At 43.2% G+C, this 21,704-nt stretch overlaps 1 protein-coding gene across 5 annotated transcripts in view; it reads right to left on the reverse strand.

Moving 5' to 3' along the window:
• KATNAL2 (katanin catalytic subunit A1 like 2) overlaps window positions 1–21,704 on the reverse strand; it is a 90,865-nt gene that overhangs the window by 25,912 nt on the left and 43,249 nt on the right. For 3 of the 5 annotated variants that reach the window (XM_033421358.2, XM_004266070.3, XM_033421360.2), the window contains 7 exons: window positions 14,276–14,442; window positions 12,924–12,966; window positions 9,108–9,225; window positions 7,891–7,989; window positions 5,625–5,723; window positions 5,338–5,415; window positions 2,376–2,474 (listed from right to left, as the gene is read on the reverse strand). In XM_033421358.2, the coding sequence (XP_033277249.1) occupies window positions 2,376–2,474; window positions 5,338–5,415; window positions 5,625–5,723; window positions 7,891–7,989; window positions 9,108–9,225; window positions 12,924–12,966; window positions 14,276–14,442 (703 nt within the window). The remainder of the gene's footprint in view (window positions 1–2,375; window positions 2,475–5,337; window positions 5,416–5,624; window positions 5,724–7,890; window positions 7,990–9,107; window positions 9,226–12,923; window positions 12,967–14,275; window positions 14,443–21,704) is intronic. The other 2 variants (XM_033421361.2, XM_033421357.2) reach the window with 1 other exon arrangement.

A 21,704-nucleotide genomic window follows, 5' to 3' on the forward strand; every position in this document is an offset into this window, starting at 1 on the left:
AAGGAACAAGGATGAGGTTTAGTATCGGTACGTCAGCCTGCGCGCCCTGAGCTCAGGCAAGCTAGGGGAGCTAGGGTGAAACACGCGCAACTCTGCGTCAGGCCCTCCTTTTTTTTTTTTTTTCCGGTACGCGGGCCTCTCACTGTTGCGGCCTCTTCCGTTGCGGAGCACAGGCTCCAGACGCGCAGGCTCAGCGGCCATGGCTCACGGGCCCAGCCGCTACGCGGCATGTGGGATCTTCCCGGACCGGGGCACGAATCCGTGTCCCCTGCATCGGCAGGCGGACTCTCAACAACTGCGCCACCAGGGAAGCCCAGGCCCTCCTTTTTTTAAGGCTGGCTTTTTCCTTCCCTCTCTCTCTCTCTCTCTCTCCCCCCCCCCTCTCTCTCTCTCTACATATATATATATATATATATATATATATATATACATATATATGTATATATATATATTTTACTTATCCCAATTTTACCTTCACACTTGATAGGATGCATGGCTTAATTTCTGTCACTTTTTAAAAGAGCAGTTATTTTAAGGAGAAGAAAGGCATATGTAGGTACTTTTCTCTCCGTTTCAATAGTCATTTCTCACATGCATAACATCATTTCCCCCAGAGTTCAACATATATTCAGAGCATCTGGCAATCTTTTGAATGTTGTGAAGCAGGTATGCTCTTTAAGATACATACTAGAACCAACATACAAAAGTGTATGTGAATAAAGCTCAAAGCTATGGTGAAGCCTGATTTGGAAGTTGCGAACATTCAGTGCAGAAGACATTATGAGACACTGACTCCAAACAGGACATGCGTGGACTTTCAGTGAGTCTCTCCCATTAGTTCAAACTCAAGCCATCTGGAGTTGATAGAGAACCAAGGAGAAGGAAAAATAATAGTAAAATTATAACTAGCTATTAGTTTCTTGCTGATGCTACTGTCAAAATGTTGACATCATGTGGAACTTCTAATACCATGGAGATAACACAACCAGAGTCTGACTGGGCAGTTCTATTCTTTCGTACAAAAAGTCTTGTACAATAGAGCCACTCAGAGGAAATAGGGAATAAATACATTTCTACTAATTCTGAACACCAGTATATTTCTTACCCCCATGTCTGAACACAGGAAGGAAGAAAGGGAAGACAGTCCAAATTTACTGATTTTGTCCCATTCAAAAAGAAGCATCCAAAAATCAGGGGCTGCAAGGGCCCAGTGGTAAGAATAAATAGGTTATTCAATAAAGTAAATCTGTAATCCTAACTGCAGGAGATTACAAAAAATGGCCACAAATTATTTGCAGCTCCTTCCACCAAGAGGCAGAGGATATCTATCGCTTGAATCTGGATTTTGCCTTGTGAATTTGGCCAGTGGGACATTAGCAAATAGAAGAAGAGACTTGAAAATAGAGACGAGCAAATATACGGAATATGAGAAGAGACACGGGAAAGGCTCACGGATTGGGTCCTGCCCTTTCTTGCTTCTGTCTGGGAACTCTCTGCACCGTGTGAGCAAGACTTGGGCTCTCCTGCCAGAGGACGAGAGGCAGAGAGAGGCCTCAGCTGCCTGGTGATCCCAGCTTTCACAGCTTTTCCAGCTTTTCCAGCCAGCCTGGCTGATGCCCCAGACGTGTGAGTGAGCCCAACCAACATCACGTGGAAAAGAGCCAAACTGGCCCAGCTAAGCCCAGCCCAAAGAGCCCACCCACAGAATTGCAAACAAATAAATGATTGTCATTCTAAGGCACTAAGTGTTGGGGTGGTCTGTTATACAGCAAAAGCCATGTGGTACACTGACCTTCTCATCACCACTGTTGTAAACCAAACATGAAGAGTCTTGTTTTTCTATTTTTCTTCCTATTTAGTGAGCCTCTCTGCACAAAACTTTGTCAGGAATAAGCTGAGCACAGCCCTACGGCTCTATTGGCCAGTGCCCTGGAAGGGGCTGTCTAGTCTTTACAACCAGCTGAAAGCAAAGCCCCCAATGATGGGGGTGTTGGGGGCAGGGGGAAGATCTATGCAAACAAAGTCAGATGCTCTCTCTTATGGCAGGTATTTCTACTCTAAATATTTTTAGGGAGGCAGGCTGATTTGAACCTATAGTAACTGACAAATCATATATACTATAGAGTCTTAGATCTTAAATTACCTCTTAGAGCAGACACCTGCCTTCACCCAATATGTAACATGATTTCAAATTGCCTAGAACGGACTGAGCCTTGGTGCTCCAGTGTTGACAAAATATTGTGACACAGGCAAAAAGTTAATTTGTGGACAGAAGAGCACCCTGTCATTCTCTTCCTGATGGGTATATGACATATAGCTTGTCCAATGGATAATGAACAGAAATATCTCCCAAGAGGCTTCCTTCCCATCCTTACCCTTATAGGATACACAACAGCTTCTTTGACTAACTGCTTGGCTGCATCGAGTCCAATAATGTCATTCCACTTTATGTTTGGATTATGGAGATAAATGTCCTGCAATGCACATTTGATCATTTTGTTAAAACTAATGTTCTCCTCCACAGCTGTAATAAACATTGGAGCAGCAGAATACCTGACTTACAATAGGACATAAAGTGCTTGTGATAAACACTTTTCATATTAGATACATGTGTATATATACACATTGTAATCTGAGGCTAGTTCACCAAAGGGATGTCATGAAAATATTCAGTGATATTCCCTGAAGAAGACATTGTTGATATAATATGGTACTTTTAGGGTAAAAAAAAAAAATCTTCTAATGAGGGACTATACCTGTCTTCGGTCAATAGCAAACCATGCTGATTTACAACCGTAATCAAAGAAGCTACAGAATATGCCTACAAATTACATTAGCTTTTACTCTGAAACATAGTTCCTAGCCGTTGCCTGCCCTCTCTCTTACTCCTTGATCTCGAAAACACTTTCGTAATTTGCTGCCTAAAAGAGATAACACTCCTCTGAAACCAATTTCTCTTTTTCCCGAGTGATCGCTCCCTACTTCCATCAGGAGCAATTGCTTCTACAAAATCCAAGGAAGCCAACAACCAAGCGAAAGTCTTCCCCTCACATAGCAGAGCCCTGTAGCAACCGCTGAGGGTAATCAATTAAGGTAGCTTTTACTGATACTAATTTACAGTTTCCAAACTTCAATTTCGCTAGATGATCAGAACAGTCACTCAGGGGCCTTTCTCGGTAGGAGCTGTTTTGGGCAAGCTGAATGTCTAGAGTGTTACTGCCAAAAACAAAACAAAACAAAACAAAAAACCCACCTCTTTTCCAAAGTCATTCTGAGTGACTACAGAACAATCTGGAAACTACTTTTATATTTATTTAATTTTTAAATAAATAATACATGCACATGGTTCAAAAATATACAAACATATTTTTAAAATTCTGGTGAGATGTTATACCTCCACTTCTGTCCCCCATCCTCCCAGTTCCCTTCACCAGAAGTGACAAATTTTATTAGAGAAACTATTTATGCAGGTGATTTTCATGGTGTATGATGTATGTATGATCCATTCCTGGGTGAGCTGACAAAGGTCTCAGTCTTCCAAAATCTTGGGAGAACCACCCTGTCTTTAAAGGACCACCCACTCATTCTTATTACCACACTTTCTTAGGAAAAGCTTGGCACACAGTGGGGATTCAACTACCCTGGAGTTCAAGGCATCCATAGATAATAGCAGTATTCCTTGCCTTCTTCTAGAGTTGACATTGAATTCCACGTGGTACTGTTTAAGTTCCCAGTAGGAAGTCCCTCCTTATATCAATCAAAAGTTCTCAAGACTCAGCAGGACTGCCTCAGGAGGTGGTGAGCTCCCATCCCTGTCAGCATTCAAGCAGGGTCTGCACAACTGCCTCCCACTGTACTGTGGGAAGGGTTCCAAATGGAATCCTTTCAGGCCACTTCTACTCTACAACTTTATTATCACTAGTCCTGGTATCCTTTTGCAAAAACACTAACAAGACTATTGATTTGGGGGTATAAAAATATTTTTCTCTGCTCTCTTATGCATCCTAATTACCACAGCCTGGCTCGATCCCTCATCCTCTCACTGGCAATAACTTCAGAGCTGGTCTTCCTATCTCCATGTCTTTGATAGCCTTCCACACTGTCATTAGAACAAGCTGTCTAAAAGTACATTTGATTGCCCCATTCTCCTGATGGACGACTTTCGAAGATTCCCAGTCTCCCACAGACTGACTCCAGCCCTGGGTCCTGTTCGCAGCACCCTTACATGCAGGAACCCTGGCCTCTCTCTCCAGCCCATCTCCCACCATTCCTTGCGTCCCAGGTGGCTCCTGAGAAGCACTGCACAAGCGCTACAATTTCACAGGTCTGCACCTCTGCCCAGAACGCCTCCCCCCACCCTCTTCTACTCTTTTTTCACGTGGCTGTTTCCTGCGTATCTTCTTCCCTAACACTTTCCCCACTCCTTGGCGCAACAATACCCATCCGTTATGCTCCTGAAGTGCACCTTGCCCGTGGGACGAGAAACCCTTATGGGCAAGGACTGTGTTGAGTCGTTCACCTTTGTGTTTCCAGCCACCAGCACATGCCTGACACATCAGAGGCGTGCAGGGGACAAATGCTGGGCTGAAAGGAGACCTGGGAGACCTTAATGACCTCAGAGCAGATGTAAAGTTCTTGCATCATTTTAAACATCTCTCTGAGCCTGTCTAGGTTTCAGTTTTTCATTAAATACAAGATCACTGGAAATTAGAAAAACCTCCTATAACTCAGGAATCTATTCTATTCCCAAGGAACTTGCCCAAAGTCACACAGCTAGAAAGAGGAGGATCTAGGAATCAAATCCAGGTCAACCTATTCCACAGCCTGTGTCGTTAACCATTAAACTTCACTGTCTTTAGGTCCCGGAGGCCAATCTTGAAAAATCAGTAGTTTGGATGGTAAGATCCTTCCTACTAATCTGTTTCTTCATGAAAATTTCCAGTTAGGAAATCAGACTCCCAACATCTCTATTTCTAGGCTTCGACTGTTTAAACAAGACGCAGACGTGCTCTTTCCTTCTCTGAGAGGCTTTCTTTCCTTAAGTCTTGGCTCGGCTCTAAACCCTTTCACCTGTCCCTTCCACTCTAAGTCTTTTTCTCTTTGGGTTTTCTTGGCCTCTATAGTGAGATGGTGGGCTTTTTATATTGTAATTTTACGATTCTATAATTTATTCATCATGCATTATTGTGCCTCTAAACAATATGAGTGCCTTTGCAAGTGGGGGCACTTTATAAATAAATGATTATATTTATTGTTATTAATAAAAGAAGCAGCCCACAATGCTCCAGGAGCCCCAATCCGCCTCCGTAAATTTGTGAATTGAATATCAGATCTTACCCGGCTCACCACGGCTGCCAATTCTCGCATCTCACTGTTCATGCCAATAAATGCACTCAGAGGTTTCAACAATCGTTCCTGACAATAGGAATAGAAAGCCTAACGTTACAATATTACTTCATCACTTGGGAAGAAAAACAGGGCACGGATCTCCAGGACACAAATGGTGGCAGGTTGCTATGAACTTTGACTTGATCTCAAGGTTTCTCTGGACTCAAAATTATATTCCCAAAGTTCATCTGGATTTTGGCAGTTTGTAAGATGAATGTCCCATCTTAGCCACTTACTGAAGGGTCTGGGTTGCAGTCGAAGCTATTCAAGCCAAGTTTGCTGGTTGCTCCTTTTATGGCATCTGTGAGCAGCCCTCGGAAGTCAATGATTTGGCCCTGAAAGGGAGTAACAGTTATTGAAACGGCTATTAAAACATGAGGGGAGACTAACCTTAATAGCTCAGTTTCATTAAATTAAGACACATTTATGTGCCTTGGTATGTAGTGCAAACTTAAAGCCTCAAAAAGAAACTGCACTAATAATGAACAAGATGATTTCATCACATTGGGGCACTCTAGGAAAAAGAAACAAGTTATAAAGAAATTCTTCAGAATGGAGTTGGTTTGGATAAAATTCCCAAGCATTTGTCAGTTCCTGACACACCATCTGCTTCCTACATGTCTACTTCCCCTGTATTGTCTCATCCTTTTTAAACATTCCATGCAGGAAGACTTCACTGGCACAAGAATATTGATAGCTCCTAGTTATGGACTACACTGTACATTTACCACTCAGGAGACTGCCTGGCACAAAACAGGTGTGCAAGGTACTGTTTGCAGTACAAGGTGAGGATTATTTCCAATCCTTCTAACACTTCTGCTAGTCGGGAATGGCATCCTAGTTTCACAGATGTGGAGGTAAGCCCAGAGAAGTTAAATGATCTGCCCAGGGCCACACAGCTAACAAGTTACTTAAGACCAGGATTCAAACCCAGATATCTGTCTCCCCTACCCATACTCCTTCTGTCTCCCCTAGAGGCAGAATGAAAAAGCAAGGATGCCTGTAAAAAATAAAAGACAGTAACAGTAGCCAACATTTACTGAGTGCTTATTATGTGCTGGGTGTAAGACTAAGGCACTCCCTTCATTATGACCTTGGAAGTGGGCACTATGATTATTTCCATTTCACAGATGAGAGAAATGAGCCTTGGAGAGATTAAACAACTTGCCCAAGATTCACAGCCAGGAGGGTCTGACCTGGGCTTTGAACCTAGGCAGGCTGACTCCAAAGCTAGTGCCTTTGGAAACAGCACATCTACAAAATTTGCACGGGGGCCTGGGAATCATGAAGCTAGGGGCTCTGAGATGGTGATGAAAGACCCATTTTGGAGATAGGCCCCTGACCATATGCCCTCATTCAGCTTATGAAATGCTAGGGAGAAAACCGTCCACAGTTTACCCTGAGGACATTTCTGCTGCAAAGAGAATTTATAGCCAGATTCTTTCAAAGGTTAAGTGCTGGGTTAAATAGCCCCTTCCTTGACCTGATCAGAAACATCCATTCACATTAACATGAGATGTTCATGAGAGCAGCATTGCTGGGCACACAAGTGACCAAAAACGTGACATAGGTAGTGACGGTGAGCAGGGAAGTATTTCTCCATGGGCAGCAGTGATTCGAATGTGTCACCTCCAGGAATCACCCATATAATCGAGGGCCTAAAAGGAGCCAGTTCTGGCCCATGAAGCGGCTCCCCTTGATTTCAGGGAGATAGATGCTCCCAGTTCCCCTCCAGACACACACACCCAGAGTTTGGTCTGCCTGAGAAGAACTGGCCAGAGGTAAGTCAGCAGTCCCGTACGATCGAAGAAAGAAAGATGACTCAATGATATTCAACCCTGAAAAGTTATAATCAAGAGAAACACGTTGGTGTCGATGCTGCTTTTTATTTCCACGTGACCCACTTTTACCTACCTTTGGCCTACAACTACCCAATATGGGTCCTTTCTGTTTGAGAGACTGTTATTTACGAATCAGGACGTGAGGTTCATTAGGAAAGGGATAAATATCTATTGAGGACAAGATCAGCCTTGTATCAACTGAGGTTTCCTGGTTCACATGAAATTACATTCAAGCCTGGAGCCACATCTCCAAGGAGAAAGGAACACTGCTAGTCAACTCCTACTGACAGGGCAGAAAAGAATGAGTGCGAGGCCACAACTCCTTAGGTATCGCAGAGCCCTTTGTTACTGTCATCACAGAATTTTTAAGCTGAAAGGAACCTTAGAAGCCATCTCTTCCAAACCCAGCAATTTACAAATGGGAAACTGAGCCCCTTGGAGATGGGGCCGTTCATTCAAGTCCATCCACCCAGGAGGGGGATCCAGACCAGCACCTCAGGGTCTCATCCGCAGCCAGTCCCTTGCCAATTCACCCCACAGCCAACCTTTGATCATCACATATTACTTTTCCTCTTTGACAAATATAACACTTAGAATTTTTCATTTTCAAAAAGAAAAGGGAATTCCTCCATTTAGTGTTCAGTTCATGAGTCCCACTTACTTTTGGTGGGTGGATGTTTTCTTCTCCACTGCCTTTGTTGATTCCAGATATACTTAAGCCAAAGTCAGCACTCTCCTTATGAGTGTGATTGACAAGCTCCTGGAGAAAGAGGAAGACAGTGAGAAGTCAGCTGCGGAAAGCAACTTCGAGATGCTGGCTGCAGCTGCCCGTCCCGTCGTCCCACACCATTCTGCAAACGGGGACTCCCACGTGTGATTCAACCTCTTCTGTGCAGACCCAACAAGATGAATAAACTCTGCCTGTGCCAGGAAGGAGGAGCTGTCCCAGGAAGCCATGGGCTCTGAGAGCACAAGCAGTGGAGGAAATGGTTGGGCCTCCACCCATGCCCACTCACTGGCCTGTCTTTTCTCCTCGGACCAGAGGTATTTGTGGGCAGGGGCGGCTGAGTTTGGAGATGCAACATAGTCGACAGTTAGCCAGCCTCCTGTGGGATTCATCCTGCCCCCCTTCACCTCCCCTCCCCCTGAGCCAGTTTGCAATGGCCAGGACCACACAACCTCCTTGCAGGTGAGAGATGCCTTTTGACCAACTGAGTTTTGTGATGATGCCTTTCTATCCCACCAGACCGCTTTGACATGCATTCTTTCATTCCTCTTCACCATTTCCATTAGTTCTCTTTCCTTTGAAACCTGGTATGTTTTGTCCTAAACCAGAAGGTTCTTGGCAAGGATTTCACCCGCCTGCTGGGCTCTCTCCTCTTGCTACCCATCTCTTTCCCCAGAAAGTCCAGTGTGGAGGTCTGGGGTGGTGACCCACCATGTGCACCTTGGAGAAACCCAGCAGGAGACTGTGAGGCCCAGCCACACCCAAGACTACACTGGCCTACACTTCGGACCCCAGGGACACGCTTCAGGACAGGTAGAGCTGGCACCTACGGTTTCCTCAAGCGGGAGGATTGTGCTTCGTGAGGACCAGGCCCTCCTGCTCTGACTGGGCCTAGGACTCACCCCTCAAGGCCTGTCACCCAGGACTCAGACCAACGGAAAGCTTGTGGGGAGGAAGGAGTCCTCCTTCCAAGTGAAGAGACGTTAGGAAGCCCGGGGATCTGCCCGTCCTTTTAACCCAGTGTGCTGGAAGAAAATCTACAATTTAACAAAATCAAATTGTGCTCAATAAACAAATAAATGTGACTTTTTTCTTGGGGCTGTTTCTCAGCCACCTGCAATTTTACCAACGTCAAGTAAAGCCGGCCCGACCTCTTTAGGATGCTCCCTGTGGAGGGGCTTGGCGCCCCCTGGCTTCCCCACCATGGTTTTGGACCGTGGCCTCTGCTGGCTGATCTTGGGAAGATTTTGACAACTGTCGCTCGTCACTCTAGAGGAGGGAACAAAGACCATGGTGGAAGTCCTTTTAACTGAATTTGAGGCAGCTAAACACCTTGCATAGTGCATTTGAAGAGAGTTCTGGAAAGATCTGCAGATGCAAGTCTGTCTGCACCGTCCTCCCACTCTGCCCAGCCCGGCCCTGTCCCTCTTCAGTCTATCCAGGTTCCTCCAAGACTGGGCTAGAGGGTCCACTTCCTCCTGGAGGTCCCCGACACCCTCTCTTCATTTCCCCTTCACACCACGTGGCTTCTACAGATAGCTTTCTATCCCTAAGAACACACTGCTCTACAAGCATTCCTCCGATGTTTCTTCCCACCTTCCTTTAACAACAGTACTCAGACCAGGGGAAGGGTGCGGGGCAGGAAGGGGTCCTCCTGCTGAAATTAAGAAACGTTAGGAAGTCCTGGGCATCTGTCCGTCGTCTCAATCCATCGTGCTGGGTGCACCCTGCCTACTGCCTTTCAAGCCGCGCACAGCCAGCATCAAAAGTGGCTTGTGGAAGGGAGGCAAAGTTCCCTCATCTCTGCTGTCACAGATCATTCACACTTGCAGAACAAATTTTCACCAAATATTGTTCACTTGAGGCAAAATGAACTGATGGGGCTGGAAGTCCCAGTGGTAGCTAACTCTGGTGGAGACGGGGAGCCTTGCCTGCAAGGAGGCCCGCCCCGGGGGTGGGACTTGTGGTGGTTCAAATAGTATGCATGCATTTGACTGTGTTTATGTCATACATCAATTCAAAGGTAAAATAAACCTGTCACTATGTCCACATAAGTAGACATGGAATATTTTCAGGTAGGCGACGATATCCAGAGAGAGGCAGGGTGTGCTCGCGGGGCAGAACATGAGCTCCCCCACGGAAAGTTGTTTGGTTCTCGTCCCTCACGTGAGGAGCGTTTACAGGACGTTCGCTATTTCTCCCCATGTTCTAAGTGGTCTCACAGAGCTGCTATTTCAACCTCATTTTTTTGTAGGAAAGAAAAAGTTGCTGGTGTCTAATATAAACGCGTAGGTATTTGGCCAGCAAGATCACCTACGCCAATACCACACCAGTGTCCACTGGTGGTGATCCCAGTGTTGGGCCCTCTGGGGTGAGTGTCATAAGACGTGGACAACTGGCGGTTTCTCAGGGCATTTGTCTTTCATCTGTAACCAAAGAACAAGAATGTCTGTCCCTTAGGCATTTTGCTGGCACAAAAATCAACCATCTATGAAATGAGTGCCAAGCATTGTACAAGTACAAACCCTATGAGTAGCATTGGTTTAAATGAAGTAAGGAGACATATATATATATACACATACACACATATACATATATATACGTGATATATATATAAAACGTGCCTAAACATCCTTGTGAGGCTGGCGAAGAACCGGGAGTCATTTTCCCACTTTGATTTCCCATTGGAGGTTAACTGATTCACAGATTTGCTTTGACATGACCAAAGACATGTGCACTAATGTACAAGCAATGCAATTCATTTCCAATCAGCTCTAAGGATTGTAAAATTCTTCTGGATATGAAACCAAATTCACCCTGCTTTAACTTTAGTCACCAGTCCTTGGTGTGCCCTATGGAATTCTGCAAAGAAGGCCTAATCTCTCTTTAGAAAGTGAAGACTGCCACCGTGTTGTTCTAGGTGCCCACCCCCACCCCAAGTCTTCTGTTCTTCAAGCTAAACACCTCCACTTGCTCCAAGCACTCCTAAGGTTACCTGGCTCCCAGAGTCGTCCTCATCCTGGTCATCTTCCCTTTGTCCACTGTCATCTGACTGGAATAGAGCCACTTCCTACTTTTTGGACGCTGTGTTTCTATTGATGAGGCCCGAGACCACATTAGCAATCACAGCGTACTGTCGACTCACACTGCATCTTCTGTCACTCAGATTTCTAGGTCTCAGATTTTGTAATAATGGAGCTATTTGTTGTGAATCTTTGATTAGATCTTAAACATTATTTCATTACAGTTCATCTTGCTATTTTGGACCCGTCTCCTAATTTGTCCAGATCTTTTGGCATCCTAATTCTGTCATTCGTCACACAAGGTAACCTTTCCTCCTTTGGGTCATCTGCAAATCTGTAAAGTCGGAGCTTGCTCTCTGGTGTGAGATGCAGGAATTAGGAAAAAGCACTTTCATTTGTTAATAACCAGTCTCATGACACAGCCTCTCAATAACTATTTTAAGTAGAAAATTATACACAAACACCATGCATCACTTTTCTAGTTATACTTCCTGACGCCAACCATTTGCCATCCAACCTCGATGGTTGCCATGTACAAACAGCTACCCAGAGAGGGGCTGAAGAAGCCCCCAGCTGTCCGATGCCACCATGCTCCAGCCCTAAAGGGAGGCAAAGGGCTCCAGGGACATTCACTCACAGAACGTTCTGCCAGGTAAGGAATGCTGAGGAAGTTCCAGACATGAATGTGTGGCTGAAAAGCAATCAGAATCCAAATGCGCTCCAAAGCTGCCTCTTAAAATGCTGCTCACTGTTTCTGTTCCCAAGTAGTTATCATTTATTACCAGAGTCTGACTAGCTTTATGGAAACCATAAATAAAAGAAGAACACTTTGGTCAAAACAGTAAACCTGTTCCTAAAGAATCGCACAAAGCAAAGGGAGCCTCAGGCTGAGTATCACAGTGAGTATCATCAGGAAGCAGGCTCGGGCTCCACGGCTCTTCTATAAGCGATGTCAAACACCGCTCATAAAAGGTGAGGTGTCTCAGTCCCTTCCTTCTTAGGCTGCAGACAAGGGACTGGAGTCACAGAGCAGAGAGCCTAGTGGGATTCGCGGAATTCACAACACTTCTTGATGGCCTAATGAGTTGCTTATTATGATCACAATCTAAGTTTACTCCTTTCAATTGCATTCTAAGATTTTAAAAAATGTTGTTCACTGCCTGAGTGGTTGTGTGGCCCCTGCCGGAAGCCCACTTCCACCTTCCCCTGAGGTCTGGGCTTTATTGTAACACCACAGGCCTTGATGCCCCAAAGCTGTGCCGTCCGGGGCATTTCTGAACAGGCTCCGACGACAGGGGTGTGGTCTGGAGTGAAGAGAGGAATGGGATGGACACTGAGGCAAGACTGGGGGCCTGTGTCAACCCAGGATGGTCAAGAGACAGAGGGGCTCTAATCAGATACCCCAAGTGCCAGATGAGACTTGGATTTGAGAAGCTGGAGAAAGAAATATAAGGTGAGCATGAGAAAAGGAGAGGAAAAGATAGATCTGATTCCCTTCAGACAGTCAGGACATGTGATCTGGAGTGCACAAAGAAATGACAGGTACGACATGAAAAGGGAAAATTATATTTCTTGGGTGCTTACTATGTGGCAGGAACTCACTATGTGTCAGGCTCCTGCTCCAAGCTTGTAAGTGGCAGAGCTGGGAGCTGAACATGGGTCTTTTAATCTCTGAGGTCCATACTTTTCATACCACCCAGCCTAGAAAGACAGAGCATCAGTGGACGCAATTCTTTGTGGTAAAACCAGAGAACCAACAGACATTGGTCCATGTCCTGAACATCTGTAACATGAGGGGAACCCGTGGCTGGGTCCACCAAGGTCACAGGACCAGTCTGGTATTGCTGGTAGGCAGACATGGAGCTGCACTAGAGAATCTTCTGGAAACAGATCCCACAAACTCCTAGAGTTGAGTTGGTCAAGATGAATTACCATTTACTTTACCTTCTGGTCTTCCCTCCACTTCTTTGTGGTAAATTATTTTCTGCTGTGGCAAAACAAATATTGGGAGGAAAAGGAAAGATTTAATTTTTAAGAGAAAGCGATTTTTCAGGTATGTTTTTCCTTTTACATTGTTCTTAAAATTTGTGCTACATCCATAAACTCTAAGCTATTCTCATCCAGAGAGGAGTGGAATTACCTACCGGCGAAGAGAAAGAAGCCCATGCTTCCCAAGCATTTCCACACAAGGACCCCAAAGACCTCAGATATTAAACATGCTGGAGAACACAGACTCAGTGGCACCTCCAATGTGGGCTAGCTTTATAGTTACCATTTTATTACGTTTTCATGAACTTGACACCATTTTGCTGTGGTCCCTGGGACACCAGGATGATTGCATGAGCCTGGCAGGGAACACTTACCAGTCTATTCTGCCTGTTTACCTTAAAAAAAAAAGACATTGTGTCCAATATCCCAGGAGAGTGTGGTTCCAAGCTAGAACTAGCATTCTAGATATCAGATCATGTCAATAACAGTCCTGGTGGCCCAGCAGTTAGGAGTCAGTGCATTTTCTGCCAAAACCCAGATCCAACAACCAGCCAAGGATGTGGAGCTTTGAACCCTGCATTGGAAGGGAGCTCAGATAAAACACCACCCTCTCAGAACACCTCCAGCTCTGAGATTCAGTGCTGGCTAATTTTAATTGATATTCCTCTTGGTTTCCTGGTCCCCACATGAAATGTTAAAGTCTGTGGCTTAACAAGTGCCTTGTAAACAGGACAATGATCTCCCTTGGTTTATAATTACTTTCCCCACTTACAGACTTCTAAGTCAATGTCACTACAAAACACAGGACCCTAACTTTAGATCTTTCCTCCAGCCAGCTTCCTTGACTGCTAACCTATACTGGGTCTTTGCATTATATTGATCATTATCTGGATTGATGGCTTCCAAAAGCATTTCATTATCTATACATGAGCTATTAGCCTCACCAATACTCATTTTCATGTTATTTTCAAGATGGATAATAGGTCTTCCCAACAAGAAAAAAGTCTTCTGTCACTTATTGTCTTCCAACAGCTCTTTTCATCTCTAAAGAAATGAAAGTAATGCTGATCTTCTAAAAAGTACCTGTGACACACTGGGGTTTTGCTTTCACTGCCCTAAATCATACAGTCCTCAAACAAATGCCAAAGTGACAAAAGGGACATCAATGTCCAGATGTCATGTTTAAATTGTCTGCACTGGATCTAAGAGAGGCTACACAATCCTTCTGGTCTATTCCTTCAGTGTAGGGTGGGGGACATCATCTATCTGGAAATAAAATGAGGAAGAAACACGAAACGTAAAGATACCTGTGTCTGATGCCTTTTTGACAATTTTGGGGTATTTCTGAAATTTTATAAAATAATAGCTCTCATATTCCATCAAAATAGTTTCAAGATCAACGTTGTCACAAACTTCAAAACGTCGTAACCCCAGTTTAGTTTCTTGCTCCAAAGCATTGGCTGCATCAATATATCTGGCCATTTCACAGGAGAAAGAAAAAATTAACTCTAGGTAAAAAGAATGAAGGCAAACAGGCATCATAAGTCCAAGGAGACTCAATACAAATAGTAAGCTTATATTAAAGAGTACATCAAATGAAAACTAGAATACATGGGGTTTGCCTATAGAGAAAGAAGCCCCACATAGGTTAAGTATATACAAATATTGTCTTCCAAAACATTTTGTAAGTACTTAAAAGTCAAATAACTAAATCAACTAAGAAAATGTCTTGTAATTTACTTTTACTCATTTTTAGCCAAAGATGATTATTTGCCCAACTTGATTACTTCTTTATTTACCAGTATTCATTTTAGGTCACATTTGACAATTGATAAAACCCCAATTCAACCCCAACAGGAAAGATTTGCCATCACTGAGGCAACTCAAAAGAATATGTCATGTGCTCTAAAGGGAATTCCAAAAATATGTTGATCAATATCACCGAGGAAATTTAGTATAAGAAGACATCATCTAATTGGATGTATTGTATTTCTGATAATTTCTTCATCAGTCACAGATTATACTACCAGGTGCCTCTGCATGCATGTAGTGTCATCACCATGGGTTTCTCACTCGTTTTTAACGTGGTCAGTTGTAAGGCCATCTGACTTAAGTGGTCTTAGCAATGAAGGCAAGCTCCTTGTCTCACAATCCTCTGAAAGTGGAAAAACTCTCTGGTTTTAATCTGAGTCCCTAACTTCTTTTAAAACCAAAAATTCTCTCCTGAAAAATGTGCAATATGCACAAATTAGCATACAATTCCAGGAGCTCATCCAAGGACCTCAGATTAAAAATTCTCATTGCAGTTAGAGTTCCTTCTCTTTGATTTCAAATCTGGCAAGGTAGAGGAGAAAACTTTTTTTTATTATGCTTCCTTCCCTGTCCCAGATTCAGATCAGTTAGAAGACTGGACTTCCTTGAAAGAGGTTGCCGTGGCTATTTCCAATGACCTTGCTAATTTTAAAGAATTTGCAAACATCAATTGACTGTAGTCTGTCAGCTTCTATACTTATTAATGGCTCACCACGCTTCTACCCGATGTCTTAATCACCATTTTACAGAGAGAAAAACTAAATACATTTTTATTAATAATTTTTGTTTAGTATGATGTAATACATGTTCATTTAAGAAAACACTAGAAAATACAGATGAGTCAAAAGAACATTCCACTACTCAGAGATAACGACTGTTAACATTTTCTCTCTTTCCAAACATTTTTTAAATGATTAAAAACACATATACTTACATATATGCACTTGTTTAAAAAAAAAAAAGATGGGAACCTACACTATAGATTGCTTGTATATATAAAGATTGCTTTTATTGTCAGCAATATAAAGATTGCTGACATCACATTACATTCTGAACTCTTCCCAGGATCATAGGGGGTTTTTTTTGTTCTTTTGGGGGCGAGTCTTTTTTTTTTTTAACATCTTTATTGGAGTATAACTGCTTTACAATGGTGTGTTAGTTTCTGCTTTATAACAAAGTGAATCAGTTATACATATACATATATCCCCATATCTCTTCCCTCTTGCGTCTCCCTCCCGATCATAGGGTTTTGACTTAAACAAAAACTATAAGAATACATGATGAGGGGCGGAGTCAAGATGGTGTATTAGGAGGATTTGGAATTTGCGTCTCCTCACAACTAGGGTACCTACCAGGCACCGGAGGGGGACCATGGACACCTAAGGGGACGGGAGGTACCCCCAGCGACCGGGTAGGACGTGGGTCGTGGGGGGAGTGCAGGGGGAGAAGTGGAGGCGGTACGGGAGTGGCGCCCGAGGGGCGGCTGGGGGAGGGGAAGGGATCCCATGCCCAAAGGGGGAAACTGGGGAACACTGGGAGGGCAGAGGATCCAAAGGGAGCGTGGCCAGGTTTCCCCTGCCCACTTAGGCCCTCAGGAAACTGCTGAGATCCCAGGCCTGATACTCTGCCCACCTAGGCCCCCTCCAGCCACGCGGGTCCTGAGGGAGTGGGAGGGAGGGAAGGGGGAGCAAAAGTAAAGGCCAGACCTCCGGGACCGGCATCCCTGAGGGGTGACTGGGGGAGGGGAGGAGTTCCTACACCCAGCGGGACCCACCCACAGTTAGGGGTTCAGTGGCGACGGGAGAGACCCTGAGGGAGATGGTGGGGGAGGGGCATGAAGGAACGGAAGGGAACGGGGCCAGCACTTTCCCTGTCCTCTTAGGCACCAGGGAGCCTGTTGGGCTCCCGGGCCTAATCCTCTGCCCTCGGAGCCTCCCTCCTGCTGTGCAGAGCCCAAGCCCCGCCCCTACACCCCCACACAGGGCCCCACCTCTACACTCGGAGACCCTCTCCAACGCTCTGGGCCTAAACCCCCCACACACACCCTCACCCAGGGCCCTACCTTCAAACTCCGGAACTCCACACTCCAGAGGCCCTCCTTTCTACGTGCTGCCTCTCCCCTTCCGAGCAGGTCCTAAGCAGAGGCCCCGCCCCACGCTTGAACGTTGCCCCGCCTAGGCCCCACCCCCAAGGCCCCAACCCCAAGGCCTTTTCTGGCTGCATGGGTCCTGAGCCTAGGCCCCGCCCCATGCTCAAACGTCACCTCCCACCTGCCTAGGTCCCGCCCCACCCTAAACCCCACCCCTGCCTAAATTCCACCCTGCCTAAACTCTGCCCCCATAGCCAAGGCTCTTTATTTTCCTTTTTTCCTCTTTTAGATTGGGGTTCTGTTTTACCTTGTTGATTCATTGTTGTTGATTCTTTTATATTTTTATTTTTCCTAATAAATCTTTTATTTTCCTAATTTTCTTTTATTCTTTATACTTTGTTATTGTTCTCTCCCTTTGGCTTGTCTCCCCCACCCTTTTTATTTTCTTTTTTCTGTTGTGGTTTTATTTTACCTTGTTGTACTTGTTTCAATTATAGTTTTATTTTTCCTAATATATATTTTATGTGTCTAATGTTATTTTGTTTTTTATTCTTTGATATTGTACTGCTCCTTTTTTTCTTTCTTACTTTTTTTTTTCCATGCCGCGAAGCTTGCAGGATCTTGGTTCCCAGGCTGGTGGTTAGACCCAAGCTCCTGTGGTGGGAGCTCTGAGTCCAAACTGCTGGACTAACAGAGAACCTCAGACCCCAGGAAATATGAATCGGAGTTAGGCCTCCCAGAGGTCCTCATCTCAGCACCAAGACCCAGCTCTATCCAACTGAGTGCAAACTCCAGTGCTGGACATCTCAGGCCAAACAACCAGTAAGACAAGAATACAGCACTACCCAACAACAAAAACAAAAAACTGAAATGACAAAAAAATATGTTACAGACAGGGTGCGAGTTAAAAACCTACAAGACCAAATAAATGAAGACGAAATAGGCAAACTACCTGAAGAACAATTCAGAGTAATGAAAGTATAGATGATCCAAAATCTCAGAAACGGAATGGAGAAAATACAAGAAACATTTAACAAGGATCTAGAAGAACTAAACAGCAAACAAACAGTGAGGAACAACACAATTACTGAAATTAAAAATATTCTAGGGCTTCTCTGGTGGCACAGTGGTTAAGAATCCGCCTGCCAATGCAGGGGGCATGGGTTCGGGCCCTGGTCTGGGAAGATCCCACATGCTGCGGAGCAACTGAGTCCGTGCGCAACAACTACTGAGCCTGCGTTCTAGAGCCCATGAGCCACAACTACTGAGCCTGTGCCACAACTACTAAGCCTGCGTGCCACAACTACTGAACCTGTGCTCTAGAGCCCGTGCTCCGCAACAAAAGAAGCCACCGCAATAAGATGCCCACACACTGCAACGAAGAGTAGCCCAGGCTCTCCGCAACTAGAGAAAGCCCACGCACAGCAAGGAATATCCAATGCAGCCAAAAATAAATAAATTAAATAAACAAATTAAAAATAAATACTCTGGAAGAAATCAACAGCAGAATAACTGGGGCAGAAGAATGGATAAGTGAGCTGGAAGATAAAATGGTGGAAATAACTGCAAGGGAGCAGAATAAAGAAAAAAGAATGAAAACAATTGAGGACAGTCTCAGAGACCTCTGAGACAACATTAAAAGCACCAACATTCGAATTATAGGGGTCCCAGAAGAAGAGAAAAAGAAAGGGTCTGAGAAAATATTTTAAGAGATTATAGTCAAAAACTTTCCTAACAAGGGAAAGGAAATAGTCAATCAAGTCCAGGAAGCACAGAGAGTCCCATATAGGATAAACCCAAAGAGAAACACACCGAGACACATATTAACCAAACTATCAAAAATTAAATACAAAGAAAAAACACTCAAAGCAGCAAGGGAAAAGCAACAAAAAACATACAAGGGAATCTCCAGAAGGTTAACAGCTGATGTTTCAGCAGAAACTCTGCAAGCCAGAAGGGAGTGGCAGGACATATTTAAAGTGATGAAAGGGAAAACTCTACAACCAAGATTACTCCACCCAGCAAGGATCTCATTCAGATTTGATGGAGAAATTAAAACCTTTACAGACAAGCAAAAGTTAAGAGAATTCAGCACCACCAAACCAGCTTTACAACAAATGCTAAAGGAACTTCTCTAGGCAGGAAACACAAGAGAAGGAAAAGACCTACAGAAACAAACCCAAAACAATTAAGAAAATGGTAATTAGGAACATATATATCGATAATTACCTTAAATGTAAATGGATTAAATGCTCCAACCAAAAGACATAGACTGGCTAAATGGATACCAAAACAAGACCTGTATATATGCTGTCTACAAGAGACCCACTTCAGACCTAGGGACACATACAGTCTGAAAGTGAGGGGATAGAAAAAGATATTCCATGCAAACGGAAACCAAAAGAAAGCTGGAGCAGCAATTCTCATATCAGACAACATAGACTTTAAAATAAAGACTATTACAAGAGGCAAAGATGGACACTACATAATGATCAAGGGATCAATCCAAGAAGAAGATATAAAAATTGTAAATATTTATGCACCCAACGTAGGAGTACCTCAATACATAAGGCAAATGCTAACAGCCATAAAAGAGGAAATTGACAGTAACACAATAATAGTAGGAGACTTTAACACCCCATTTTCACCAATGGACAGATCATCCAAAATGAAAATAAATAAGGAAACACAAGCTTTGCATGACACATTAAACAAGATGGACTTAATTGATATTTATAGGACATTCCATCCAAAAACAACAGAATACACTTTCTTCTCAAGTGCTCATGGAACATTCTCCAGGATAGACCACATCTTGGGTCACAAATCAAGCCTTCATAAATTTAAGAAAATTGAAATCATATTAAGTATTTATTCTGACCACAACGCTATGAGACTAGTTATCAATTATAGGAAAAAAAACTGTAAAAAATACCAACACAAGAGGCTAAACAACATGCTATTAAATAACCAAGAGATCATTGAAGAAATCAAAGAGGAAATCAAAAAATACCCAGAAACAAATGGCAATGAAAACATGACAACTCAAAACCTATGGGATGCAGCAAAAGCAGTTCTAACAGGGAAGTTTATAGCAATACAATCCTACCTCAAAAAACAAGAAAAACCTCAAATAAACAACCTAACCTTACACCAAAGGAATTAGAGAAAGAAAAACAAAAAAACCCCAAAGTTAGCAGAAGGAAAGAAATCATAAAGATCAGAACTAAATGAAAAAGAAATGAAAGAAATGACAGCAAAGATCAATAAAACTAAAAGCTGGTTCTTTGAGAAGATAAACAAAATTGATACACCATTAGCCAGAATCATCAAGAAAAAAGGGAGAAGACTCAAATCAATAGAATTAGAAATGAAAAAGGAGAAGTAACAACTGACACTGCAGAAATACAAAGGATCAGGAGAGATTACTATAAGCAACTATATGCCAATAAAATGGACAACCTGGAAGAAATGGAAAAATTCTTAGAAAAGCACAATCTCCTGAGACTGAACCAGGAAGAAATAGAAAATATAAACAGACCAATCACACGCACTGAAATTGAAACTGTGATTAAAAATCTTCCACAAACAAAAGCCCAGGACCAGATGGCTTCACAGGCAAATTCTATCAAACATTTAGAGAAGAGCTAACACCTATCCTTCTCAAACTCTTCCAAAATATAGCAGAGGGAGGAACACTCCCAAACTCATTCTACGAGGCCACCATCACCCTGATACCAAAACCAGACAAAGATGTCACAAAGAAAGAAAACTACAGGCCAATATCTCTGATGAACATAGATGCAAAAATCCTCAACAAAGTACTAGCAAACAGAATCCAACAGCACATTAAAAGGATCATACACCATAATCAAGTGGGGTTTATCCCAGGAATGCAAGGATTCTTCAATATACGCAAATCAATCAATGTGATACACCATATTAACAAACTGAAGGATAAAAACCATATGATAATCTCAATAGATGCAGAAAAAGCTTTTGACAAAATTCAACACCCATTTATGATAAAAACCCTGCAGAAAGTAGGCATAGAGGGAACTTTCCTTAGCATAATAAAGGCCATATGTGACAAACCCACAGCCAACATCATTCTCAATGATGAAAAACTGAAACCATTTCCTCTAAAATCTGGAAAAAGACAAGGTTACCCACTCACACCACTATTATTCAACATAGTTTTGGAAGTTTTAGCCACAGCAATCAGAGAAGAAAAAGAAATAAAAGGAATCCAAATTGGAAAACAAGAAGTAAAACTGTCACTGTTTGCAGATGACATGGTACTATACATAGAGTATCCTAAAGATGCTATCAGAAAACTACTAGAGCTAATCAATAAATTTGGTAAAGTAGCAGGATACAAAATCCACAGAAATCTCTTGCATTCCTATACATTAAAGATGAAAAATCTGAAAGAGACATTAAGGAAACACTCTCATTTACCACTGCAACAAAAAGAATTAAATACCTAGGAATAAACCTACCTAAGGAGACAAAAGACCTCTATGCAGAACTATAAGACACTGATGAAAGAAGTTAAAGATGATACAAACAGATGGAGAGATATACCATGTTCTGGGATTGGAAGAATCAACATTGTGAAAATGACTCTACTACCCAAAGCAATCTACAGATTCAATGCAATTCCTATCAAACTACCAATGGCATTTTTCACAGAAGTAGAACAAAAAATTTCACAATTTGTATGGAAACACAAAAGACCCCGAATAGCCAAAGCAATCTTGAGAAAGAAAAACGGAACTGGAGGAATCAGGCTCCCTGACTTCAGACTATACTACAAAGCTACAGTAATCAAG

Source organism: Orcinus orca, chromosome 15, assembly GCF_937001465.1.
Source record: "Orcinus orca chromosome 15, mOrcOrc1.1, whole genome shotgun sequence".
In the NCBI taxonomy this organism is placed as follows: domain Eukaryota; kingdom Metazoa; phylum Chordata; class Mammalia; order Artiodactyla; family Delphinidae; genus Orcinus; species Orcinus orca.